At 44.0% G+C, this 27,812-nt stretch overlaps 1 protein-coding gene across 2 annotated transcripts in view; it reads left to right on the plus strand.

Annotated features, from left to right (window-relative positions):
• Window positions 1-528: 528 nt before the first annotated feature.
• Window positions 529-27,812, plus strand: part of GOLIM4 (golgi integral membrane protein 4) — a 56,211-nt gene continuing 28,927 nt past the window's right edge. For both annotated transcript variants that reach the window (XM_082224160.1, XM_082224159.1), the window contains exons 1-4: window positions 529-1,534; window positions 24,967-25,041; window positions 26,642-26,691; window positions 27,570-27,623. In XM_082224160.1, coding sequence (XP_082080286.1) covers window positions 1,348-1,534; window positions 24,967-25,041; window positions 26,642-26,691; window positions 27,570-27,623 — 366 coding nt within the window. In that variant the 5' untranslated portion in view covers window positions 529-1,347. The remainder of the gene's footprint in view (window positions 1,535-24,966; window positions 25,042-26,641; window positions 26,692-27,569; window positions 27,624-27,812) is intronic.

The raw sequence follows: 27,812 nt of genomic DNA on the forward strand, positions 1-27,812 counted from the left end.
GGTTGGGAAACACTGCTCTATGGTTTAGTTTATATAAAATTTTCAGGGTTTTATGTTATGCAAAACGAAGCATGGAAAGAGAAGAAGCGAAGTCATTGATATTTTAAGGTTGTTGAAATGAATGTTCTAAAATGTAAAACAGGAAATTTAATAAAAATTATGGAAAATTAAAATTTAAAAAAGATTTATACCCTCATATAAATATAAAGAAGTTTTACTAAAGTGGGAGATGGCCAAGCCCCACACACGCTGCTTTCTAAAGCGGCGCGCGGGCAAAGCCCCGCTCTAACAGGCGAGGACCCTTCCCCGCTGCCTCCAGTTCGACGAGCGCCTTGCTCCCGCGACCCCGCCCACTTCCTCAATTCTCCCGCGCGCTCCAGGCTGGGAAAAGCGGCGGGGCGGGGCGGGAGCTGGAAAGCGCGGCTCTCGGTAGGCCGGACGGACGCGGCCTGCGTCCAATGCGCGCCACCGTTGCCGGCCCGAGGGGCGGGGAGAAGCTAGGGCTGCGCCCAATGAGGCAGCGGCCTGAGCGGGACTTCCTTCGGGGATCCCGCTGGCAAAAGCTGCCTAGGAGTGGAGGGTGACACGTATGTGCGGGGCTGGAAGGTGGCCAAGGCAAGGCAGGGGAAGGGAAGTTCTTGCCCCCATCAGCGGAGGAGCATCAGAAAGTAACTTTAGCTCCCCGAGGGAGGGCGAAGGGAAAGGGATCCCCGGGGAGATCTTGCAAAGGAAAACTTCGCTTGGGAGAAACGGATCTTGGAGGGGAAGGCGGGCAGAAGCAAGGGAACGTTGGGGGATCGGATCCTGCCCGTCCCTTCGAACTGTTCCTGCAGTTAGAACGAACCGATCTGGGGGGAAGCAGATCCGGAGAGATCTTTGCAGAATAACCTTGGGGATCGCCCTCCTAGAGACTCAAAAGAACTCCGCTCGCAAGGGCAGAGGTGCCTGGAGATGCCCGGCTTCTTCTGAGCTGCCTCCGGACATCCGCGCTCCCAAGGCTTCCCCCTCCGCCTACGCGCAAAGGGAGCGTTGACTCCGTGGAGAGGGCAGGGGGCCTGTGGAGCCGCGCTTGACCCTTCCCGGGGGCCCGAAAGGCTGCCTGCTCCTCGGGGTCCCTTGAAATCTCAGCCCTCCAGCTCGGCCTGCCTGTTGCGTGACCCCAGGTGCCTGGCAAAACTTGGCTCAGGTAGGTTAAAGTTGGCGCCAGGGTCTATGGGTCCAGCTCTCCTCCGAGGCCCCTCCGCCGCCTGGGCCGTTGCCCCTGAGGCTGCTTCGTGCTCCGGCTGCTGTCTGAGGATAGAGGAGCCTTGAGGTGGACGGGCCCCTGGATCCGCAGAGGAAGGGACTATGGGCAACGGGATGTGTTCCCGAAAGCAGAAGCGGATCCTGCAATCCCTCTTGCTCCTCATCGTGGTCTTCGGCTTCATCTACGGGGCAATGCTCTACTACGAGTTGCAGAGCCAGCTGAGGAAGGCGGAGGCTGTGGCCCTCAAATACCAGCAGCACCAGGAGTCTCTATCAGCTCAGTTACAAGGTAAAAGCTGCTTGGCTGCTCCCCCTCCGAAAGCTCTGCCTCCCCTTCCACTTTGGGGGCGGGGGGGGGACACTCCCAAAAGCTATTTTTATTTTTGTGTCCCAGCAAAGCGAGCCGTCCTAGTTCTGCAGCTGGTTACGCTGGGCTGTAGCTCTGGCGTGCAGTTGTGTGTGCGCATGCGCTATTGAAATTCATGGGAGTTGTGCGCATGCAGCGCTCTGTGGAATTTCAGGCATGATGCAGCATCCATACTGCCTTGTTGGGTTGAATCCTGGTCCATCCATTTCTTATCTGTCACCAGTAAGGAATGAAGGTGATGGATATCCTCTTGTTTACGACCAGCACCTGCTAATCACAGGTGTACTGCTATGGAAGATGGAGGTTCCATTGAGTTATTTAAAGCCAAACACTGCCGTGTCTTGCAATTGAGAATTCCATAATTTAACTACAGTGGTACCTCGGGTTACATACGCTTCAGGTTACAGACTCCGCTAACCCAGAAATAGTACCTCGGGTTAAGAACTTTGCTTCAGGATGAGAACAGAAATGGTACTCTGGCGGCGCAGCAGCAGCAGGAGGCCCCATTAGCTAAAGTGGTGCTTCAGGTTAAGAACAGTTTCAGGTTAAGAACGGACCTCCGGAACGAATTAAGTACATAACCAGAGGTACCACTGTATGCATTTTGTGAAGACCTTCCCTTCATCGTCATTAACCTCCTGCTGGTCAATGAAGTAGGTGGTGCTGACATCTAGTAGTATGAGAAAAGGAGGAAAGAAATAAAAAGTCCATCTATTCACTCTTTGTGCCATCCATAGGTTTATGAACCTCTGCCATGCTTCCCCTCCTTAGTTGTCTTTTCCCCAAAGAAGCAACAACAAAAGGCTTGACCTGCAATCCTATAGCCTTAATTGGGACCAAGCCCTATGGAAACATGATGGGAGTCACTTCTGAGTAGTTGTTTATTATGCTCATGTCTCACTTTTCCTCCAAGGAGCTCAAGGGAGCATAAATGGATTCCCGACTCAGCCATACTAGTGGCTCACCCAGTGAGCTCCATGGCTGAGTTGCCCCAGTTTTAATCCAGCACTCTGACCACTGCACCACACAACATAAGATTGTGCTGTGAATTGGTTGTGGAACGTTTCTTGGATCATTTTCGTTGATCCGTTACTTGTGTTTTCACATTACCAGAATTGTGCTCAAATGTGAAAAACCTTTCGATTGTGAACTTAGCTTGCACCCTGGGGAATCTGCTTTGTCATCTTCAGGGCTGCCAGTTCTGGGCAGACAGCCCGTACTTATGCAAAATATTTGGTTCAGCTGTGCAGGTATTAAGGACAAAAGTTTCCCTCCCCTTAAAGTACACATGGCACTGGGATGGGCAGAGTCCAGCGCCCTGATGGGGATAGAAAATGACCTGTATCCTGATCGTCTGGTCAAACATTTGATAAGCGGAGACAGGGTCATTAACCCACTTCTGCGCATATCAACTGAGTAGGGGGTGGCATCTGTTGGTCTGTGTGTCTATGCAGGATTTGTGAGAGGCAGATTGTGTGATGACCACACCCACTGCTGACTTGTGGCCCCCAGAGGATTGGTGAATGCCAAAAATTGTTAACAACCCCTTCTTTTCGCTGTTGCCTTTTCTAATTCGTCTTCACATTGAACTTTTTTGTGGAGCCACCTGTAAGATTCATTGCCTTTTTATATTATTATTTTTTCATTAGAAACTTACACCTATTTTTTTTTTAAATAAACATTAAATTCACTCGTAGGCAGTTTACATGCTTAATGAGCAAAGTGCTCTTGGACAAGAACAGGTAACTGCTAGCCCGAGGGTTAGGTGCTGAGAATTTATCTGGCACTCCTATCAAAAGTTTCGTCAGGAGCTAGTAAACGATTTGCCACTGTTTCACGTTATCAAGCTGTAATCAGGACAGGCAGGAAAACAGGAGATTACACTACTGTAAAGTGACAGAATCCTCAAATAAGATGCGTGGAACATGTCCGTCCACATATTTCTATGCAATGTTAGTCTCAGCCCATGTGCTCTATAACTTGGGAATCTGTGTTTGCCAGATGTCTTCAAACGTTATCATAAAGCTTTATCATAAATCAGTTGGGAAGGGGCCTATTTTGTGATGAAATAGACTTCTACCCTTCTCTACCTATGAGCTGCTGTCTGGAGTTTAGAGCAGCTCTCAGGAAGAAAGTTGTTCATCCCAGCTTTTTGTTGTAATAAAAAGTTCCAGTAAGCGACAAATTGATGAGCTAAAATGTCTCTGTGCCAAGGTGATGCTTTACCATACAGGTTCTTACTTGAGGAAAGTCGACAGCCGATATGCAAGCTAAAGTTCTGTCTGTATTGTTGCCCTGCAGATTACTTAAAGTGGATGCTCTTTCAATTATTATTGAAAAAGGCAATGAAAACAGCATTATTATTATTATTATTATTATTTTTAAAATCAGGTTTGCAGTTTGCTTGAGAAGCTCTCGTATCCGAGCTATGAGCCTGCTTCTTCATTTTTATTTCATAAAATTTATGCACTGCTTTATTGTAAAAACAAACCTCAAAGTGGTTTACAAAAAGACAAAACAATAAAATTATCAATCAGAAAAATGAGTAAAAGCAATTTAAGACTTTTGAAAAGTTAAAATAAAAATAGACTGAAAAGAGAATGAAATTCACACCAACTTTCTAAATGTCTGGGTAGGCTTGTCTAAACAAAAAATGTTTTTAGCAGGCGCCCAAAAAAGTACAGTGAAGGCGCCTGCTTGATATCAAAAGCCTGAGATATGTCAGTGAACTGTCTTGGCAATAAATAACTTTGACATCTAGTGGTGCTTCATAAACACCCTTTCATCTTCCCCTGCTCTGTTTTTGCAATACCGGGCAGGCAACAAAACATGAGAATTTATCAAGTAGTTGGTAGACAGGCTTTCCTAGCTGGTGGGCTGTGCATGGCTTGTAAGCCACAAGTTGTACATCCTTGGTTTTTAAATTCCTTTTCTTCGGGGGCAATCGAATGCACTTCGCCTCCTACTGAATTCAGTCAGACTTATAGGGAGACATGCACAGGGGTATAGTATCACTTTGCTTTCTATTTAAATGACTTGGAATTATCTGCTTTGCGTCTTCAGAATGGATGGGGTTATAAATTTAAATTATTGAAATGGGATCAATGTGTTGTTGCAGTTTTTTAAACAACAACAACAACGTTGCGGTGTCTTTTAGATGATTAGCTGCAAAAAGTAATGTTTGAAACAGGGATTGACCCAAAAGTTTCTAAACCATATTAGCATAAGCCTACCAACTGGAAAATACCGACCGACATCATTCATATGCTGTTGATGTGATGATGGAAGGTAAGAATGCTCCCCTGTGGTGTATTTGTGAGAATTAACGTTCCATGAAGCAATACCAGGAAGAGAAATACAGCTCATAATAAAATGTCCTATTTAATATTGGAATATCCATTTGGTTACAACATAACACATGGAAACTTTCTCAATCACATCTTCTGAAAATGATTGTGTTGCAGATGAATATTGGAAACATATTTTTGAGTGCTAGTAATTCTGCTAAGGCTAATCAAGTCAGAGCATTAAATCGATGGACCAGTATAAGTAATAATTATAGTAATCTGTGGCATTTTATGTAGCACAGAGCCAAAAACTCATTTTGCGCATATATATATGTAAAATCTCAGTCAACCAGCAATAGCCAATGATAGCTGCCCCTGTTGCAGCCCTATCAAACTTTTAAGTTGTTTAAAGGCTGCCTTTGTTTTTACTTGTAAAGTAGAGACAGTGTTTTATGTAAAGATAATAAGAAACAGATTATACCCTCTTGGGATTTTGAGAGTAATACACAAGAGACATGCATTCTTCATAGTTATGAAGTCTTCTCATTAGGTCTTGACTACTTAATTGTAGAAATGACTACCTGTGAAAAAAAGTTTGGGTGGAAAAATATATTTCTGACCTCCATATCAGTAGAAGTATCTGAAATATAGAGAATACATGTAGCGAATGTCCTGAAGGAGCGTCTCCACCTCCATCGTTCTACCCGGACACTGAGGTCCAGCACTGAGAACCTTCTGGCGGTTCCCTCACTGCGAGAAGCCAAGTTACAGGGAACCAGGCAGAGGGCCTTCTCGGTAGTGGCGCCTGCCCTGTGGAATGCCCTCCCACCAGATGTCAAGGCAATAAGCAACTATTTTACTTTTAGAAGACGTCTGAAGGCAGCCATGTTTAGGGAAGTTTTTAATGTTTGATGTTTTATTGTGTTTTTGATATTCTGTTGGGAGCTGCCCAGAGTGGCTGGGGAAATGTTATATCACACTCACTATGTGCAGGTGTGTGCTTGTGACATCGCATGTCCACGTTGCGGCGGCAGCAGCGGCGGTTCCTCTTCCTCCTTCTGTCCGCAGCCAGCGAGGCACCATTTCCTTGGGGAGAGGCTCAGACTCAGAGGCAGAGAGACTTTGCCTCCATGTCTGAGCCCTGCCCTGCCTGAAAAGGGTGCCTGGCTGTGGAGGTTGGAGGTGAACTTCTCTCTCAAAGGCAGTGCTGTTGCCGCTTGTGCTCATTTACTTTATGTGTGCCCAGCCTCCACAGTTATATTATTGTGGGTACCCAAGCACCCATGGCCCTTGGAGATAGCCCCTATGTGCTAAATACTGTCTTCTTTATGCTGGAACGTGAAGCATGTCCATCTTTTTCAGAAACTATTTCCAAGCTGCCAATACTGTGTTGGTCATTTACCCTCGCTAGATTCAACGTGCTGCCATCTGCCTTATTGCTGGGCGGATTCGAGGGTAAACCATATGTGGAATGACTCTGCCCCTGCGGCTTGGTGGAGGTAGAAACTGTCTCTCATGTCTTGTTACGCTGCCGTTTCTACAGGGATATAAGCTCGGTACTTATCACTCCTGTTATACAAAAATCTCCAAATGGGTCCGAACTTCAATGTCTAAAACACCTGCTAGAGGACAAGGATCTAGAAATCACGCTAAGGGTGGCCAAATTCTGTGTGACTGCCATAAAACTTAGGGAACAAACTGTACTACCAGAAGGATTAAGGTTTTAAATGACAATTTTAGGTTTTATTTTAGTGATCAAGATTTAATATATATTTTTAACTGCTGCTATATCTGTATTGTCTCTGTTATACCCAATTGCAGTTCAATGTATTCCTGTTGTGTTTTATGACTTTCCTGATATTGTAAGTGAGCTGGAACCGGTCTGTGACTGTAATAATAAAATTCATGCAATACTGTGGACTAGAATGTTTGACCAATTACATTGTAACTGTTACATAGATATAGTTACTCTCTTTTTGGACTCAGAATTGCATTCAGGCAACAGTCAAAAGCAACTGTTTCTGAGTTCCTAGGAAGTCATCAAATTCTGAACATTTACTGTAATGGGGTTCTTAAAACCTGGTTTGCATGGGTGACTAAGGCTGCTTCTCTGGGAGTAAGTCCAGCTGAACTCTGTGAGACTTACTTTTGAGTAGACATGCCTAGCTTTGAACTGCAGTGAAGTTGAGGTGTTGCATCCATTCAGTTTCAGAGATGCAGTCATTGGGACAAACCTGTGTACGCCAAACCTCTGTATACTGAAAAGGTACATAAAGCATTCTGGCCTAGTGTTGACTGTGTGGCAGATGGATCAAGTTGGCAACTTGGTGCGTTTGACAAACATATTTGAAGAGCTGTTTCTGGAAATGAACATCATGTCCCTTTGTGAAGTTAAAATCCAACAACTCTGTGTCAGCCTTCTTTCCTGCGTGTCTGCCCCCCCGGCCAGTTTGCTTTTGCCAAACTAGAAAATAACATTGCTCCTGAAATGTACCGGTACAGGAAACTTTGGCACATTGCTGTCTTAATGTGGAGCAAATGCCGGCTGAGTATTTTTCTTATTAAAATAAGCAAATGCACAAAAGGCCGTTGCACAGAAGCAGTCAGTCAGAAGAGGAACAGATCATGGATCACAGAGCAATTTATCTGAGAAGGCGTTCCCAAGATAATTTAATACACATTAATTAAACTCTCATCATGCTCTGTCAAGCCTTTTGTTCGCTCGAAGAGATGGCTGAAACGCAGCAAAGGGGGACTTTTTCTGACAGTTTGTGTAAAGTGTGGAGATACAATCCTCATCTGCATTTAACCATTTTTTTAAAAAAATATTACTCTTAGAATGAATGGTACACACATGAGAATGCAGCACTGGAGATTAGTTGATGACCCTCAGCTGAACGTTGGGACATATTCCATTGAAAAGCACTCTGCGGGTCAGTGCGAAAGTTTTGCTTTTGGTGTTCAGTGTGTGATGGCTCACTCATCTGTGCGTTGATGTGCACATTGTGGTCTAGTGGTTAGAGTCAGACCAGGGTTCTAGACCCCCCCCCCTTCCCCAGCCATGAAGCTCACTGGTGAGCTAACACTGCTTCACAGGGTTGTTGTGGGGAGAAAATGGGGGAAGGAAGAATGATATACATCACCTTAAGTTCCTTGCAGGAAATAGGGGATAAAAAAAATGTAATATATATAAATAATAAATTATCACATGGTGTTGCAACCATCAAGTGATGAACTGGCATGTGTGAACCAGTTCCCATTCTGTTCCAGCCGATCTGCATTAAGTGGTTCTTTGCTTTTGGCAAAGTGATACCTTGGTTCTCAAACATAATCCATTCCAGAAGTCCGTTCTAAAAGCAAAGCGTTCCAAAACCAAGGCGCGCTTTCCCATAGAAAGTAATGCAAAATGGATTAATCACTTCCAGACTTTTAAAAATAATAACCCCTAAAACAGCAATTTAACGTGAATTTTACTATCTAATGAGACCATTGATCCATAAAATGAAAGCAATAAATAATGTACTTCAGTTACACAGTCAGTCAGTCAGTAGCTGAACTGGGTTCCACACAGTCACAAAAACAAAAAAGAGCCACAAAAACACAAAATAAATAGCAAAAACAGACAGACCTCAGTGTAACACTCAAAACAGAAGTGTGGCACCCAAGTCGGAAGCATAACACTCAAAACAGAGCACATTCGGCTTCCAAAAAAGTTCGCAAACTGGAACACTTACTTCCTAGTTTGCAGTGTTTGGGTTCCAAGTTGTTTGAGTACAAAGGCATTTGAGAACCAAGGCACCACTGTATTTCCATGCAGAAGTGTATATAGCCTTTAGGTGCTTCTCTTTTCCCTGTACCACTGATCTGTAATCCGTGTCCCTCAAGATCACATCGGCAAGCAAGGGATAATGAAGACCATGGTGGAGAATGGTAACGGGAATGCTGTAAGCACAAATGTCTGTTCTGGCTGACTGAACAAATACCATGGGGTTATTCTTCTGCTCTACCTGTGTCAAAGCTCCATGGGAGACAGATATCAACCACTGAAAAAACTCCGTTGTAGTGAGTTAGGCTCCCCCCCCCCAGCACTAATTTAGGACTAAGTTCATGAAGCATGGCAACATTTGCATTGGTACCATTCTGATCAGAGGACTGGGCTCCTTAGCTGCAGAGTGCAAAAATCTCAAATAGATGCAAAAAAGAGAGGCTGTTTATTATTTTTTTAAAGAATGTAATAAAAGGTTCTGGACCCATGTAATCCAAATGCCCCTTGGGTAAAAGCTGAATTGCACAAGCTGCTTAAGTTATACAAAAGTAAGGTTTCGTATTTTACCGTTTGAATAATTTGTTCTGCTGCCCACAACGGCAGAAAGAGCAGATGACCGAGATGGACTGTTGTCCCTCACCTGGTTTCTGAGATTTCATCTGGCATTGCCTGTTGCTTCCCAGTACCTTCTCACACATAAGGTGTAGGCAAATCTGTCTGTTTCAGTTTCTCTCACCCCCCCCCGTCTTAAGTTCAGGACAGTTCCACATTAGTTTTTTTTTAAGCCATGAAAATTCACCAACCTTTTAGTGTGAATGTATTCAAACCTATACAAGTTTGTATAGTGGTACCTCGGTTTACGAACAGTCCTGTTTACGAACTATTTGGTTTACGAACTCTGCAAAACTGGAAGTAGTGTTCCGGTTTGTGAACTTTACCTTGGTCTAAGAATGGAAGCCGAACGGTGGAAGGGCACCGGCAGAGGTAGGCCTCATTAGGGAAAGTGCGCCTTGGTTTAAGAACGGATTTGGTTTAAGAACGAACTCAAGGAATGGATTAAGTTCATAAACCGAGGTACCACTGTATGCAGTTTTGGCCTTTGCAAAGCAGCTTCTCCTAATATAAAGCATTTTTATATTTTATATGCATATATATATGCACTTTACCACAATATATGCATTCTTACACACATGACTTGGCTGGAAAACTGCATTGCAAAATTGGGAGAAATGTGAATTTCAAAGGGTGGCTATTCTTGCTCACATTTTGTTCTGGAAAGTCCAAATTTGCATTTTAAATACAAACTGAATATAATTTCTCTCCCTCCCCCATCCCTGCCCTTATTAAATGAGAAAAAAACATAGAATTTATTCGTATATATTAAAACATGGATTTGTTGCATGGGGGGGGGGTAGGAATGGCATTTTATACATGTCTACTCCTAAGTAAATCTCATTGGTAGTGATGGACCTTTCTCCCAGTTAAATGGGTATAGGATTGCAGCCTGAAATGGTATAATACTGTGTGCGGTTTATGTAGTGTTCAGTGGGATGAAGACAATGCCATCTATGCATGTTTTGCTGCCTGCACAATTTGGGCAAAAATCTATAAATAGTTACCTATACTTTCTCCATTTACCAGCGTGGCTTTAACCAGTTGCTCTTTTGTGAAATGGATACTGATGTAATTTTGGAAGAGCAGGAATGTTAGCTCAGCCTGCCCAAGTGCTTAAAATAGGAATTACTCCGCGGTCTTCAGTAAGAATTAAAAACCCTGCATGCCCAAACGAGCTTCAGGAAATGTGATAGCATGGGAGGTCTAGACAGTTACCACATCGTTGTCCAAATAAAAGCGAGTGAACGGCTCATGGGGCAGGAGCAAGAGAGCATCTGAAAAGAAGAACAAATGAAAAGACAAACCTCTGTATCAAAAAGTGTCGTGTCATTTCACCTCCGGCCTGAAATAATCTTGCAATTTCCCTTTGGTCTTTGTTCTTAGATCTGGGCTTTCAATCCTGCCTACCAGTTTCCTGTGTTGGAAGGGCCAAAGCTTTGGCTTTTAGATTGTAAGCCTATGGGAGGTTTCCCCAGCCTGGTGCAATCTAGGTACGCTGAGCTGCATTGTCCCAAATGCTATTTAACATCTGTAAAAAGCAATTGGGAGCAGTGATCAGGAGGTTTGGGGCTCTCACTGCCTCCAGTGCTCACTAAGGGCAATATGACCAACAATTTGACTCTCTTTAGTTTTGCCGTGGCCTGGTGATTATAGCAAGCTGGTGGCATCACAGAGGTGGGCATTTTTGCTGATGGCACCATATGCTTTCCCTGCCGAAATCTGGGATCCATTCTGACAGTTCTCATAGCCTCACCTGTTTAGACAAGCATTTCCCTGCTCTGACCTGAATCTCCTGTTTTGATTGATGTCTTAATGGTTATGCTGCTTTAATGGGCTTGAGTTATTTTATATTTTAATCATGGATTAATGTAGTTGCATTATGGGGGGTTGCATTTTTTAAAAAAATAATACCGTATTTTTCGCTCTATAAGACGCACCAGACCATAAGATGCACCTAGTTTTTGGAGAAGAAAAACAAGAAGAAAAAAAATTCTGAATCCCAGAAGCCATAACAGCAAGAGGGATCACTGCACAGCGAAAGCAGCGATCCCTCTTGCTGTTCTGGCTTCTGGGATAGCTGTGCAGCCTGCATTCGCTCCATAAGACGCACACACATTTCCCCTTACTTTTAAGGAGGAAAAAAGTGAGTCTTACAGGGCAAAAAATACGGTAATTGGTTTCTTCTTGTTATTTGGCTGTTGGCTCTTAATTGTTTGAATGGCCTCTTTCATGAAATGAAAGGTGGTATATAAATTCTATTATTAATAGTAATAAAAATAAGTACCATCATCCGAAATCAATGGCTATGCTGACTCAGGCTGATATCTGGAGCAGGGGTGGAGGAAGGGGGCGGTGGGGGTGGGCCGCTCCGGGTATCAGCACTGAGGGGGGAGACAAAATGCCAGGCGGCACTCACCGCGGGGCTTGCAGCACGCCTGAGCCATGCGTCTCTCCTGGGAGTGATATGGTGGCTTGGGAGTCCACAGGCTCCATGCTTCCCCAAATGGTCCGCCCACCGCCTCTCCCTCAGCTGGAGGGCGACTGAGTGGGAAGAGGCAGGCAGACTCCTCAGAGGCCCCACGGAGCGTCCTGCCCTAGCTCACCCTGCCCCTGTGGGCGGCTGGCCCCGCCCCTGGGCACAGGGTACACGCGCCGCCCAGGTACTCGATTGGCTTGCTCCACCTCTGATCTGGAGGCATGGTTTATTAACTTTGCAATTGTAGGACATCTAATGTTTGGGGAGCTTGATGATGATGATGATGGCCGTGTTATGTAGAAAAGCTTTAGCATCTGAAAATATCACCAGTGCATCTTTTTCTGCATGGAAATAACACCAAGGAAAAGCCCTGTTGCTTCAGATCAAAGGGCTGCCTGATGCAGCATCCAATTTCTGTTTGGCTTCTTAAAACCATTGTGGTCAATCTTAGACATGTTTATTTTACTTACTTATACAATTTAAATACTGAGAAGTGGCTTAACAAGAAAAAATTGCAGTCATAAAATCCCATCTAAACTATAAGTGATCCATGGAATCAAAATACAGTACAGTACTAATTCACAACACTGATGTTTGGCAGGGGCGGACTTTGCTCTTTCAAATTTCAGCGGAGCCCTGTGCAAGGCCAAAGTTTGTCACCCTCTCACCTTCTGCTCTGCTCAGTTCACTACATCATAGTTGCAATGCCCTGCAACACCCCTTAGGCTTGGTGCCCAGTGTGGCAGAACCGGTCATGCTGTCCTAAGTCCCCCTCTGTGTTTGGTATTAATCAGGAAAAAGAACACTGATGGTAGATTAGGGACACCTTTCTAATTTCATTTTTGCATTTGTACGTATATGGCTGCATTTGCACATACCACTAAGCCAAATTGCGACTTAGCGCAAATATGCGCCCGTCACACTCCTCCCCAGTCCTTTCAGCTCAGTGTGGTGCAGCAGGTAAGCCAAAGCATCATCTGAGCCTGAGATCATGCCTAAGTGCTCTCTCCTTCTTAACCATGGGCCAAGATGTTTGCCTTCCCGCGACATACGAACCAGGCCCATGGCTTGTTGCAGTAAGACGTCTCATAGAGGCAGCAACTGGGCTATCTTTAACAGAGCAGGCTCACAGCTCGGAGGAAACCATCAGGTTGCCTTTTGAAAAGATGGAAATCTTTCTCCATATTCGCACTGCTTACCTGTTGATTAGATAAGGAAAATACTTGAAGGGCCAGATAATTCTGTATTGCCACATCTCTGACAAGCCAATCTTCTCTGTCTGACCATTAAAGAACCACAAGAGCTTGACTATCTAGCTCTTGTGTCTGGGAAGCTTATTACCACATTTGTCCCAGTCACCTGTTTCAGGTTAAAATTGCCTTCGGGTAAATAGGCAAGGAAGTGTCATAAACTCATGTGGTTTTTTGTCTATTGATTACAAAGTTCCCAGTGTGATATGACCAGGGCTTTTTTTCCCAGCTGGAACTCTCTGGAACTCAGTTCCGGCATCTCTCAGGAGGGCGTCATTGCCATTATAAGAGAATAAGGGAGGTATTTGTGGTGAGTTCCAGCACCTCTTTTTCTAGAAAAACAGCACTGCATATGGCAAATCCTGTCCTGAAATATGCAAATCTAGCCTCTGTATCAAATGATGCATTAATGGCTTTTATTTCAGGGTATCAAGTTTATGGGTGCCATAGATACCACAGGCAATGAGTGTTTGTAGAGCTGCTGGAATATGGCATGAGGACTTATGGGCCTGGCTATGGCAGCTTTCCTAGAGGAAAGCTTCAATAAGATTGCAATCTAACAGAGCAATACAAACACCCGGTCCACCTTGGCACAGGTTTTCGCTGTGCCAGCGAGAATGCCAGAGTGTGCTTCCTCAAACAGCAGGCTGGCTGTGCTGTTCCATTGAGCCTTTTGCTGCCACTCTGGCCAGGGTTAAGGATTGTTCCCTATGTTGATTAAAATCAACACTCTGGATGTGCTAGATTCCTCAGTTGCCTCCTGGGTGTTATGGAGGATGTTTTATTGTACTTGTAACTTCAAAAACCAAGGGTGCCAACAGGGTATTCTCTATGTGATTTGGGCACTCTGACCCCCACACAAAAGACGACACACATTTGCATGTGCTTTGTGTCACTTGCAAATGTATGCCCTCTTTTCAGATAATAAATAAGAGATTCAGATGAACCTTTTCTAGCTGCTGTGCAGGTTTTTCAGGTTCCTTGGAAGGAGAAACTTCTAAATATTTATACAGGAGGACAAATGTGGGGTTTTGTCGCATTTGTTCTATCCCCAGCACCCCTCCCTTTTATTAATATTTCTGATTAAATGCCAAAGGGATTGGTTTCTAATTTCCAGCAGCTTAGTTTCATCCCTGGATGGAGCCAATTAACAAACTAATTATTGAATAGCTCTTGTAGTCCAGCACCCTGTACAGACAGTAATCAAAGCTTTACTAATTACATGCATTAGGCATCTTAATTTATTGACATACTCATGAAAAATTATCTGTGTGGTAGCCTAGTTGGTCCTCCTTTCTTAATTACTGGATATTGTGGATAAAAAAAAAGTTTTATGGAGTGCTTCCTTATTATGCAAGTTTTTAAAATGGGCGTTTTTTCGAGTGTGGGCAGGGGTAGGCTATCTTAACAGAAAAAGCAGCCTATTTCCAAGTGACTAGCAAGGCCCCATCTGCAGTATAATACCACTTTAAACTGTCATAGCTTCCCCAAGGAATTCTGGGAACTGTAGTCTGTTCAGGGTTGTTAAGAGGCCATTCTTCCCCTCACAGTTCCTAGAATTCCCTGGGAAGTGGGTTTGATTGTTAAATCTCTGGTAATTATAGTTATGTGCGGGGAATAGGGGTCTGTTAACAGCTTACAGCTTCCTTAAACTACAGTTCCCAGGATTCTTTGGGAGAAGCCATAACTGTTTAAAGTGGTATGAAACCACTTCTTGATTGGTGATTTCTTTTTTGTTAAAAAATTTGCAATAAAAATCTTTTTTTAAAAAAATTAAAAATAAAGTGGTATGAAACACTACTCCCTTGGTAAGTTTGTTTAAACACTACTCCTCTGCTAAATGTGCTTAGTATTGCAGCAACAGTCCCATTGAACTCAAGTGGAGTCAACTTCTATGGGATCGCAGTGTCATTTGCTTAAATGTCAGGACTGTAAATGGAAAAAATAGCTTTGCAGTGAAGGGTAAGTCCCCACAGTCTACATTTATCTATAAAACTCCCTAGCCAAAAATATTTCTTTTCCTGAAATAGACACAGTCAGACCATGCCATCTCTATAGATAGCATCATGGAACTTTTAGCAACAGCAATAGATGCAGTTGGTGTTGAAACCAGCAAATCTTCCATTCTTCGCATGATTGTTCAGCTCCTCAGAACCATCCTTCCATTAGCAGCTTGAAAGTAGTAATCATATTTGACACTTGTATAGTGCTTTTAAGTATTCAGAGTGCTTTCACATACATTACCCTCTTGTAATCCTTACAATAACATTGTAAAGTTAGTGTATATTATTAGTCCCCCATATTACAGGTGGGCTGACTGAGCCTGAGAGAGAAAGAGACTGGCTTGCCTAAGGCCCCCTTGCGAGTTTGTGGCGGAAGCAAGATCCAAACTTGTGACTTCCTGATCTCTGGCATTGTCTGTTAGCCTCTGCAGTACATCAGCTTTGTTCTGTGACGGTCATTCTGATTCTCTGTAAAACAAAAGGCTCTGTAGTGGATATTACTTGGACTCTTAATACCTGCTGACATAACATGCCGAAAGTGCTAATTGATATCTAAGATCTTGAATGGGATGCTATTTCAATTCTATTGCTTAGGGGCAACCCTAGCAATAATGACAAATAATAAACAACAATGCATGGATGGAGATTCAGAATTGGTGAGGCCGTTTCCCATGGGTTGGGAAGTGGAAACTGACTACCGTATTTTTTGCTCTATAAGACTCACATTTTCCCTCCTAAAAAGGGCAAATGTGTGTGCGTCTTATGGAGCGAATGCAGGCTGCACAGCTATCCCAGAAGCCAGAACAGCAAGAGAGATTGCTGCTTTCGCTGCGCAGCGATCCCTCTTGTTGTTCTGGCTTCTGAGATTCAGAATTTTTTTTTCTTGTTTTCCTCCTCCAAAAACAAGGCGCGTCTTATGGTCTGGTGCGTCTTATAGAGCGAAAAATACGTTAATAAACATTTCTACTTTTCATTCTGGAAATAAAATACTCCTCCTGAATTGTTGGAAGTGGAGAAGTGAAGTTTTATGGCTTCTACGCTTGTTTGGACTTGTTGGGCGAGAAGGAAAAGGACTCCTCTTAAATCACGTTGCGAAGCACCCTGCTAATGTATGCTCTAGTAATGCACAGTTAAATAATTCACAGACTAGAAGGTCTTGTCTAAATTCAGTGCTTTGGATTAATGGGAAACTGGTGCATTCCAGTAGGGAATCCTTAACAGCACCTTAGCTGATGAATCCGTTTTGTGCCTTGGACTCCTGTCACGTGACTTTCCCCCATCCATCCCTTCCTTCCTTCTTGCAGCAGATAATAGTGTGCATCCTTAAGTTGCTCACGTCTTGGGGTTTGCTGTGCATTTCAGAATTTTAAGCCAGGGGATGGGGAACCCCTAGCCCACGGGCCTCATCAGACCCACCAGGCCTCCCCCGTTTGATGCCCGGTGTGGGGCAGATAAACACATGACTGGGCTGCGGTTTCCAGACACCCCATGTCAGCTGATTGTTGGCACCTGCAAAGTCCCCTGCACAACCCTTTGCAAGCCCTGTCAATCAGGGGACTGGCGAGGCTTGCAAATAGTGCTCTGCAGGTGCCGACAATCAGCTGATCATCGGTGCTTGAAAGGCACAGTGCCTTCATCTGCACCCTTTGATTTTAAGCATTATGGGCAAAAATGGGCCACCTGATGTCATTGTAACATTGGGTGATACTTGTCAAATTTGGCCTGTAGGGGTTGGGGAAATAAGGATCTGGTCTGTTGGCTGGATCTAAATCTCCACCTCTTTTTTACACTCCAGACACACCTCGATCTCTAAGGGAATGTCCTAAATCTCGGGGGTAAGAGTATTTTCTACTTGGCTTGAAAGCTTTTGCTATTGAATGCCCCCTTCCATGTTCATCTGGTTCCAGGCTGATGCAGTTGGCACAGCTGCTCCTACCAGGTTCCCACCCTCTGATCTGCTGGGCACCTCTATTTATCTCATAGCCCCCACTCTCTTTAAGTCTCGAGCCTCAAAATACCTGGAAACCCTATGCTTTGCACTTCTAGATAACTCTAAATGTGTTGAACGGTGGGAAGCACATGCATGTCATTAAATTTGTGCGTGTGTGTTTATGTTGTGGTTAATGTGCATAACAGAAATGTGTGACGCTGAAGGTGTGAGTCTTCATAACGTATATAAATTCAAGGGCCTTGACTGTTCTGCTTTTCCACATAAGATTAGTTGCTTGAGTGTATCTGTCTTAATCCTTGTGTAACAAAACTGCTTTGAGGAAGTGGCTTTAACAGTTTTGAGATATTGGTAACCACATCTCCCTCCTGGGTTTCTTCTCTCTGGCCAGAAATTGTTGGAGATGAGGGCTGAGCCAAGAAAAATACTAGAATCCCATAATGTTTGGTTATAGTATTCTAAAACGTTAGGATCAGATAAGCTCCGTAACATCTTAGAAAACCAATTCTGCTGTTGCGTCGAGGATGGAGTAACTTTTGAAACAGAGTCCTAGCCAAAAAGTTGTCTTTAAAGTTATTTATGTTAAAAGCAACAACAACACCACTGCTAAGGCAAAATTGTGTCCTTAGTTGTTATAGATCTGCACCATGGTTCTTGCTTTTGCTAGAGTAGAATATATTTTCATACCTGTGCACTTGCTGCCATTTTAACTTTAAGGCAGGAGAAAGCAGTGCTTGGTCTGCAGCCCCAGACACACTTTTAATTGGTAAGTCCCATTGGACTCAGCGGGGCTCACCTCTGAGACTTCCCCAGACTGGTTCCCTCCGATGTTGGCCAGGGATGATGGGCATTTACATTCCAAAAGACATTGAGAGTATCAGCTTGGAGAGTTTCTAGTGCAGGGGTAGGCAACCTGAGACCCGGCGGCTGGATGTGGCCCAATTGCCTTCTCAATCCAGTCTGTGGACAGTCTGGGAATCAGCGTGTTTTTACAGGAGTAGAATGTGTCCTTTTATTTAAAATGCATCTATGGGTTATTTGTGGGGCATAGGAATTTGTTCATTCCCCCCCAAAAAAAAGATATAGTCTGGCCCACCACATGGTCTGAGAGATGGTGGACCGGCCCACAGCTGAAAAAGGTTGCTGACCCCTGCTCTAGTGGATTGGGGTTTTTGGTCTCTACCAGATGTGATCCTCTTAACCATAAAGTTTAAAAGCAAAGAGATGTCAGCCTCTTACCCATAAAGCCTCTTATTCATCTTTGTCCCCAGGATCTGGCAATCAGAGGTGTCTACCCCCTGCAAATGTCCTTCCTAGCTAATAGCCTTTAGTAGACCTATCCTTTCTGAACATTTCTCATCCTTTCGATTGTCATTTTATAATAATGAAGTGGAAGAATAAATGTCCGCCCACTCCAGTTAAGGCTTCCAATATACCAATGACATTAATTATATGAATTTGCAACATTCAAGTTTCTAATAGTGCCCTCTGTACTGAGGTACTTGCTTTATTGAAAGGAAATGAGAGAATGCAGAAGGAATGAATAAGCTCTTGGTTTTCAGAAGCTTCTTATGCCAAGTGGAAAATTTTGGGAGGAAGAGATTCTGCTTTTATACAGTGGGCCTATTTTTTTTTTAAGTGTACATACAAACAGCCAGAAAAAAAATCCACTATGCACTTCTAACCTGAAACTTGGAAGAATTCATTCTTAATTAAAACAACAACCGTGTTTAATTAGAGTTCCCTCTCTCTTTCTCTTCTAATTTTAAAAATAAGAGTAATAAAAAGATGATTTCATCGTTGAGTTTAGAAGTTCACAGTTTTGTAACACCCTGAAACTATGGCTGTGGTGATGAATTGGACCACAGATGTCAGAAGGTCAATGTTTTGCTGGTATTTAAACCAGATTATTTAAACCAGATGTTTCAATATATGCACAGCATTATTTGCTAATTATTAATATTTTTCATTATCGTTCAGCTCTATGGAGACCATTAAACACTTACAAAGCACCTGAAATTATCTAAGCATTTTATACGTATCAGAAGATAAGAGAGTACCTGCCTGCAGGCCCACAATCTAATAGCCACGATACAAAAGGAAAAAGGAATAAGGAGGGAAGAGGAAAGCAAGCGTTAGGGCAGCTTCTTCTGCACTGGCCAATGGATGGGACCAGGTTTTACTCCCCATTGGCATGATATTCTTTATAAGAGACAAGGTACAGCCTCCCAGTGCCCTTAATGTCCTGGCTGGTGGGAGAGGTCAGAGAGTATGCCTCCCTTTGATTCCGCAGTCCTGTGGCAATTGAGAGTAACTAGCCTTATTAGGAGTAACTAGCCTTATTAAGTAACTAACCTTATTAAGAGGAGACTCTTGGGAGTCCAATGAACTGCAAGAAGATCAAACCTATCCATTCTGAAGGAAATCAGCCCTGAGTGCTCACTGGAAGGACAGATCATGAAGCTGAGGCTCCAATACTTTGGCCACCTCATGAGAAGAGAAGACTCCCTGGAAAAGACCCTGATGCTGGGAAAGATGGAGGGCACAAGGAGAAGGGGACGACAGAAGACGAGATGGTTGGACAGTGTTCTCGAAGCTACCAGCATGAGTTTGACCAAACTGCAGGAGGCAGTGGAAGGCAGGAGTGCCTGGCGTGCTCTGGTCCATGGGGTCAAGAAGAGTCGGAGACGACTACACGACTAAACAACAACAGCCTTATTATTACATATCATTATTAGTTGTTACTGCTTTGGGTTTCGGAGGGCAGGACCAATCCCTGGCATCTACAAAAAGTGTATTAAAACTTTGGGGAATTTTCCATGATCCTATTATAACCAAGCTAAAACATAAGATAGTAGTTTCATTTTTTAAAACTAACTTTTCATTATTTACACATAGGGAATAATTGCTTTTGTGATCTTCAGGGTAAAATTCCTGCTAAAATCAATCAATAGTTTTAAAGTGAGGAGTATTGTCACCATAGTCTGTTTGCACATTTCCACAGGACACTGAGGGAAGTACAGTTGGGAGGCAGAATGCTGAAGTGGCAAAATTGTTTCGTTCCAGAAACAGCACCATCTTAACACTGCGCAAAGTGTGCCGATTCTTGCCGAACTGAGTATAGAGACTTGGAAACACAGTTGTTCAGGTCATTCCTAGCAGCGTTTCTTTAATTTAAGTTTGTACAGATGAAACAGGTTGATGGGTTTAGGACAAGCTGAGCAGCTGTCCTAAGTTAAGGTAGGGCTGTTGTGTAAGTGAAATGAATACAAACCACCCTCTGAGATGGAATTTAATAAATTGGAGGCTGCTGTCCGGCACATTTAAGCTTGCTTAAATTCCGCTGAAGTCAATGGGGAGAACCAAGGAAGGATGAGGATGCGACCCCTGGGTTATTATTGGGGAATATGGTTCAGAACACCACAACTCATTTTCTTTGCAACATCAGGTCGTAAGAACAATAGGAGAGCTTTGCTGGATCAGACCAAAGGCCTGTCAAATCCAGCACATTGGTCAGCTAGGGAAACCCAAAAGCAGGGCATGTCTATCTCCCGTTTTTGTTCCCCAGGGAACTTGTACGCAGAGTCATGCTTCCTCTGATCCTGAAGGTAGCATTCAGCTGTCATGACTAGTAAAGGTAAAGGGACCCCCGACCATTAGGTCCAGTCGCGGACAACTCTGGGTTGCGGCACTCATCTCACTTTACTGGCCAAGGGAGCTGGTGTACAGCTTCTGGGACATGTGGCCAGCATGACTAAGCCACTTCTGGCGAACTAGAGCAGCGCATGGAAACACCGTTTACCTTCCCGCTGGAGTGGTACCTATTTATCTACTTGCACTTTGACATGCTTTCTAACTTCTAGGTTGGCAGGAGCTGGGACTGAGCAACGGGAGCTCACCCCGTTGCTGGGATTCGAATTGCCGACATTCTGATTGGCAAGGCCTAGGCTCAGTGGTTTAGACCACAGCGCCACCCACGTCCCGCCATAACTAGTACCCTTCGCTTTATCCCCTAGTAATTTGTAAGTAAAGGTAAAGGACCCCTGGACGGTTAAGTCCAGTTGATGGTGACTATGGGTTGCAGCGCCCATCTTGCTTTTCAGGCTGAGAGTGCCGGCGTTTGTCCACAGATAGCTTTCCATGTCATGTGCCCAGCATGACAAAACTGCTTCTGCCGCAACAGAACACCATGACAGAAACCAGAGCGCACGGAAACACTGTTTGCCTTCCTGCCACAGTGGTACCTATTTCTCTACTTGCACTGGCATGCTTTTGAACTGCTAGGTTGGCAGGAGCTGGGACAGAGCAACGGGAGCTCACCCCGTCACAGGGATTCGAACCGCCAACCTCCCGATCAGCAAGCCCAAGAGACTCAATGAAAGATGCAGTGATAAATACAAATAAGGCAGTAAAGCCATTGCAGCTCAAGCCAGAACAATATAGATTTGACAAAAGTTGGGGGTCCTGTAAAACCAAATGCCTTAGGGTTGTATCCAAAGCAGTGACTCATTATGTTAGTGCAAGGATTTACAGTTTCACAGCTGAGCACCCCCTCTCTCCTCCCCCTATGCACCCCCTAAACTTGCTCTTGTGGTTTCCCGCACTTTAGAACAGATTGGGGGAAGCTGCAGGGGGAGAACATAAGACGAGCTTCCTGGATCAGGCCAATGACCCATCTAGTCCAGCATTCTGTTCTTTACAGAGGACACAAGGAAACTTGCAGACAGGACCTGAGCACAAGAAGAAAAAAACCCCACCATAGTCTCCAGCTACTGGGACTCAGAAACATTACTGTCTTTGACTGGAGACAGAGAACAGCCATCACGGGGAGTGGGGAAGTTCTTTTGCATTGGATACCACCCTTAACTGTCAAAAATGAGAGGCACAAATACAAGATGGGGGACACCTGGCTTGAGAGCAGTACATGTGAAAAGGATCTAGGAGTCTTGGTTGACCACAAACTTGACATGAGCCAACAGTGTGACGCGGCAGCTAAAAAAGCCAATGCAATTCTGGGCTGCATCAATAGGAGTATAGCATCTAGATCAAGGGAAGTAATAGTGCCACTGTATTCTGCTCTGGTCAGACCTCACCTGGAGTACTGTGTCCAGTTCTGGGCACCACAGTTCAAGAAGGACACTGACAAACTGGAACGTGTCCAGAGGAGGGCAACCAAATGGTCAAAGGCCTGGAAACGATGCCTTATGAGGAACGGCTAAGGGAGCTGGACATGTTTAGCCTGGAGAAGAGGAGGTTAAGGGGTGATATGATAGCCATGTTCAAATATATAAAAGGATGTCACATAGAGGAGGGAGAAAGGTTGTTTTCTGCTGCTCCAGAGAAGCGGACACGGAGCAATGGATCCAAACTACAAGAAAGAAGATTCCACCTAAACATTCGGAAGAACTTCCTGACAGTAAGAGCTGTTGGACAGTGGAATTTGCTGCCAAGGAGTGTGGTGGAGTCTCCTACTTTGGAGGTCTTTAAGCAGAGGCTTGACAACCATATGTCAGGAGTGCTCTGATGGTGTTTCCTGCTTGGCAGGGGGTTGGACTCGATGGCCCTTGTGGTCTCTTCCAACTCTATGATTCTATGAAAAGGCCAGAGTGAAGAGGTGCATCCACAACATACGATGGAAGCTATATAAGGAAAATACTAGGTGCCTCTCAACAGGGCCTTCTTTGCTATCCTTAACCCCGGTAGGAAAGGAGGTGGCCTTTCAGATAGTTGGGTCGTATGCTGGTGAAGGAACACAGCATCTACTGAATCAGACCATTGGTCCATCTACCTTGGTATTGTCTAAATGAACGGGGAATTTTGGAATTTCAGACAGAGGGCAGTCCCTCTGAAGATGTCAAGGATTGAACCTGCTCATACCACAGAGTTACCCTACATCAGGCAGATAAGAGCCAGTGTGGTGTAGTGGTTAAGAGCAGTAGACTCGTAATCTGGGGAACCGGGTTTGCATCTCCGCTCCTCCACATGCAGCTGCTGGGTGACCTTGGGCCAGTCACACTTCTCTGAAGTCTCTCAGCCCCACTCACCTCACAGAGTGTTTCTTGTGGGGGAGGAAGGGAAAGGAGATTGTTAGCCGCTTTGAGACTCCTTAGGGTAGTGATAAAGCAGGATATCAAATCCAAACTATTAGGAAGCTGCCTAGTACTGCATCAGACCATTGTTCCAACCACCTCAGTATTGTCCACACGGACTGGCAGCAGTGACTCTCCAGGGTTTCGTACACCTGTCTAACTTGGAGGCAATCAGCACATCTTGGGGTGTTCTGTGACTCCCCCACCCCCCTTACTTAAGAATCGCTGAGTGAATTAATCACATAATATGATAATTTGCAATCAAGTCACATCTACTGGGGGGGGGGGTTGTGGCAGAGAGGTGGGAGAAGAAAAAGGCTTTTAATTTTCAATTCCATTGTGTTCTTTTTCTCCCCTCGCCCATGCTCCAATTAAAGGGTGGAAAGAATGCATAATCAGATTGAAGATAATTCTGACTTTTCTTGATTTATTGCTAGTTCACTTGGCATGTATTGACTGTGTGTTGATGTGTGATTAGGTTTATCATCCCTTTGGGCCGCCATTGACTGCTGCCAACTGATTTTTCCCTGTTTATAATGCCAGACTTTCGTATCCCTTTTCCCTCCCGCATTGCACTATGTACATAAGCAGAAGGGGAGGAAAAACTGCTTCCATTATATGCATTTTTAAAACACACACATCTGGAATCTTTAAACGATTGCAGCATCTTTCAGTTTAGACAGTTTAAAAAAGCTATGTCTTTTGAAACCAGGCAGTACGGTAATTATGTGAGGATTGCGAAAAGGTTTTAGCACCCTAATGGCCTCATCCTGTCTTCTGAAAATAGGAAGTTGCCTTATACCATATCATTTGTCCATTGAACTCCAGTGTGGTGTAATGGTTAGGGTGTCCGACTAGGATCTGGGAGACCAGGGTCCAAATCTAATCTGTGTCATGAAGCTCCTTGGGTGACCATGAGTCTATTCACTGTCTCTTAGCCTCCCAGGCTTGCTGTGAGGATAGAATGAGGAGGGGAAAAGTCATTCATGCTGTGACCTTGAGCTTCTTGGTGGAAAGATGGGAAAGAAATCTAATGAAGAAACAAACGGACAGACTTGGTATTGTCTACACTGACTGGCAGCAGTTGGGGCTTTCTCCTGGAGATGATCTAGGGACCTTCTGTATGCAAGGCAGATGTTCTGCCACTCAGCTTTGGCCCTTCTAGGGTCTAGAAGCCAAGCCTTATGAGGAACGGTCGAAGGAGCTGGGTATGTTTAGCCTGGGAAAGAGGAGACATGATAGCCATTGTCAAATATCTGAAGGGCTGTCACATGGAGGATGGAGCCAGCTTGTTTTTTCCTGCTCTGGAAGGTAGGACTCGAATCAATGGCTTCAAGTTGCGGGAAAGCAGATTCCGAATAGACATACGCAAAAACTTTCTGGTGGTATGAGCTGTTCTGACAGTGGAACAGTCTCCCTCGGGAGGTTGTGGACTTTCCTTCCTTGGAGGCTTTTAAACAGAGGTTGGGTGGCCATCTGTCATGGATGCTTTAGCTGAGATTCCCCGCGTTGCAGGGGGTTGGACTAGATGACCCTTGGGCCCAATTATGTGAGTTCAGAATGCACCAGAAAGCTAAAGAAAGGAAGTTCATTCAAATGGTTAACACAGATGGTTTGTTCTTGTAATGCTATCAGGTTGTAAAGGTGGGAAGCTTTTGGCTACATGGAGGCATGCAACCTGTAATTTCCCAAAGGCCACATTGTCGATGCACAAATTGCATGGTTTGTGCAACTTCACTGATAGTTCCTGAGAACTTTCTTTTGCTGATTTTGTTATGGATTCCTTCCCTCCTATTCCTTGTACATCCGTTTATTATTATTATTTTTATTACGTTTTCAAAATGGATACACACACATATTTTGTTACCTGTTGAACTACTCCTCATTTACATCCAGTTTATTTCTTTTTTCCTTTTTCAGTTGTATATGAGCACCGGTCAAGATTAGAGAAATCTTTGCAGAAAGAAAGGCTTGAACATAAGAAAGCAAAAGAAGGTAAAAGATTTTACTTTTCACAAAAAGAAAAAGGATAGGAAACAGGAGAAATGTTGTTCCTACTTGTATTGTTATTACAGGAACACTGTGTTGCATTCAGGGCCATCGCGGTTTTCAAGACTCCTTTAAAATAGGTTATGCTTTGCCAAACATTTTTGAAAATAAGAATTGGCTATTTTGCTTCGGAGCGATCAAACCTCTGGAGTTTCTTAATGAGTTTTTACTGCCATCTAGTGGATAAGGACAACAGCAACAAAACTCCATGAGTGTTTTCCCAAAATAAAGTTTTGATTCTTGCACTCAAAAACACATTTATATTTCTACAGTTAATACCTATGGATATATTTCCTGGCCAGTACTCAGAACAATAGGCAAACACTCTTTGCAGATTATGGCATAATTCAGGTAACAGTGTCTCCTGGCATCCCATTATAACCATTGCTCATTCGGCTAGGGCTGTGCTTTCTGGGTCATGTTGGCACTTCTGAGATACCACTGCATCTCTGAGTTGTAGCACAGGCTTAATAAGTCAGTCCTGGTATATCCTTATTCCAGTGGTGGGTTTCAGGCCCCCCAGGTCTCTGGATTTGGCCTGTGAGGCAGTTTTGGATAAGTCCATGCCCACCTTCCCAAGCCTCATTTGCCCTCCCAGCTCTTCCTTTGCAGCTGTGGCTTTAATATTTCTGTGTGTGATGGGAAATCCCTGATGTCACGGCACATGCCTGGCATCCCATGATGTCAGGCGATTGACAGGTGATTGGCTCCACCCACTTGGGTCTGTGGTTGATTGGGGTTCCTATCTCCATATTGGAAACCCTAAGGACAAGTAAACCTTCCCACTAACATGGATTATGTGTTGCTTGTGTCTATGCATGTAGCATAATTGTGGAGACTTGGTTTGTCCCAGGTGCTCTCACTTGCCTCTTTACGTGTGCACAACAAATGCCTGAAGAAGACTCTCCTAGTAGCTGAATGTGTAAACCAACAGCCTCAGCAGAGTCCGTAGCAAAAGGTTGTATTCAGCTCACGAGAAGACCCACTGACATTAATGGCCCTAAGTTAGCAATGTCTGTTAATTTTAGTGGGGCTACTCTGAATGGGACTTAGTTACACTGACTTAAAATAATGCAATGCTATGATTAATGAACAACGCCTTCATTGGACTGAGATACCCAGAGGGACTCTTGAACTTGTCTTTCTTGATCACGGATGACCTAAATGGAGATGAACAATGAATTCACCTTTCTGTATTGTTGAAGAGATTTTCTGCATTTCTTTTGTCTGGGGGAGAGATGCAGAAGGTTTCTTCCTCAAAACAGCAAGATGGTTTCATTGTTCAGCCTGTTTAGGCCATCTTTCCAATTAGCAACTCATCTTCCTAATTAAGGATATAGCAGCTTAGACTGATACCACCTGTATGCAGAGATGTTTTGACTTTGTCTCTTGGATGTGTTTTATTGTGTTTGCAGTTGATTTATTGTATGCCTTTTAAATGTTTCAACACATTGCATGCTGCCCTGATAGCTGTATAGATGGAGATTATAAATATAAATAGACTTTAGCCTTTTAACATCATTTTCTCTTCCTTTTTGTTTTTTAGACTTTCTTGTTTATAAATTAGAGGCACAAGAAACACTAAATAAAGGAAGGGTAAGTGTGCAGAAGTAATGAACAAGATGTTTCTGCTTATTGCATAAGCTGAACTGATAATAGAGTTATGAATGCTCTTAACATTTAACCTGTTCCAAGGTATGAAGAAAAAGGAAAACATACATAATTATAATTCACAAGAAGTAAGATTACTTGGAGGCTGACTTGTCCTACGAGGCTTAAGGAGTCTTATTAAACAAATTCACAAAGGATAAGGCTATCCAATGGTTACTGAGGTTTCCCCCGGTAGATTTGCTGGGTCTGTTTCTTGCTTCAGAAAAAGTGTTTTTTCCCCCAGACCAATTTAATTTGGAGGGGGCGATTTTTGGACGCTTGAAGTTAAACAGTGGGAGCTTTTGATTCCCTTCCTACAGACATGGAGACAAAGGGGAAGTGCAACTTGCATGTTCTGAAGGTGGAGAATGATGTCGGGATGTCTAAGAAAATTGCTGAGGCTTTGCTACTGCTTCCACTCCAGAGTTTGACACCTTTGTAGCTCAATGGCGGAGGGTCTGCTTTGCTTGCAGGAAGTCTTGGGTTCAACCCCTGGGATCACTAAGTTGGGCTGGGCATGAAACTCGGAAGAGCTACTATCAGTCAATACAGACCGTTGTGAACTAAAAGGACCTATAAACTTTCTCTATTCTTCTGTGTTCTGCCTCCATCTTGGGGGGTTAAAGTTGGCCTGTTGTTTGTGGGAAATCTGCAACTTGAAGATGTCCTGTGCCCTGCGAGCCTGATACATGGACAGCCCTATAAGTAGATCCATGGGCAAGTTCAGAGTTTCCTAGTATTATAATTTACAGAGAGGTACTGTAGCTATGCAGGAAGCCGCTGAGTATGTCAGCTAACTATATATTACTCTTTTTGTTTTGCAGCAAGATTCCAATAGCAGATATGGAGCGCTGAATGTGCAACACCAGATGTTGAAGGTAGATACATGCATCTTCTTAAGCATCCTGTCTTAACAGGGAAGTTAGAAAAAGATGACAACTTTTTGCTTCCAGTCCTAGTTGGCATTTTGGGGAAATGGATGTCTCCAACACCAATAGACCTTCTGGGTGTCATGAGAAGGCCTTGGTTGCAAAATGTTTGCTTCCCGGTGATTGTGTGCAAAATTT

Source organism: Podarcis vaucheri, assembly GCF_965113315.1.
Source record: "Podarcis vaucheri genome assembly, chromosome: 5".
NCBI lineage: Eukaryota > Metazoa > Chordata > Lepidosauria > Squamata > Lacertidae > Podarcis > Podarcis vaucheri.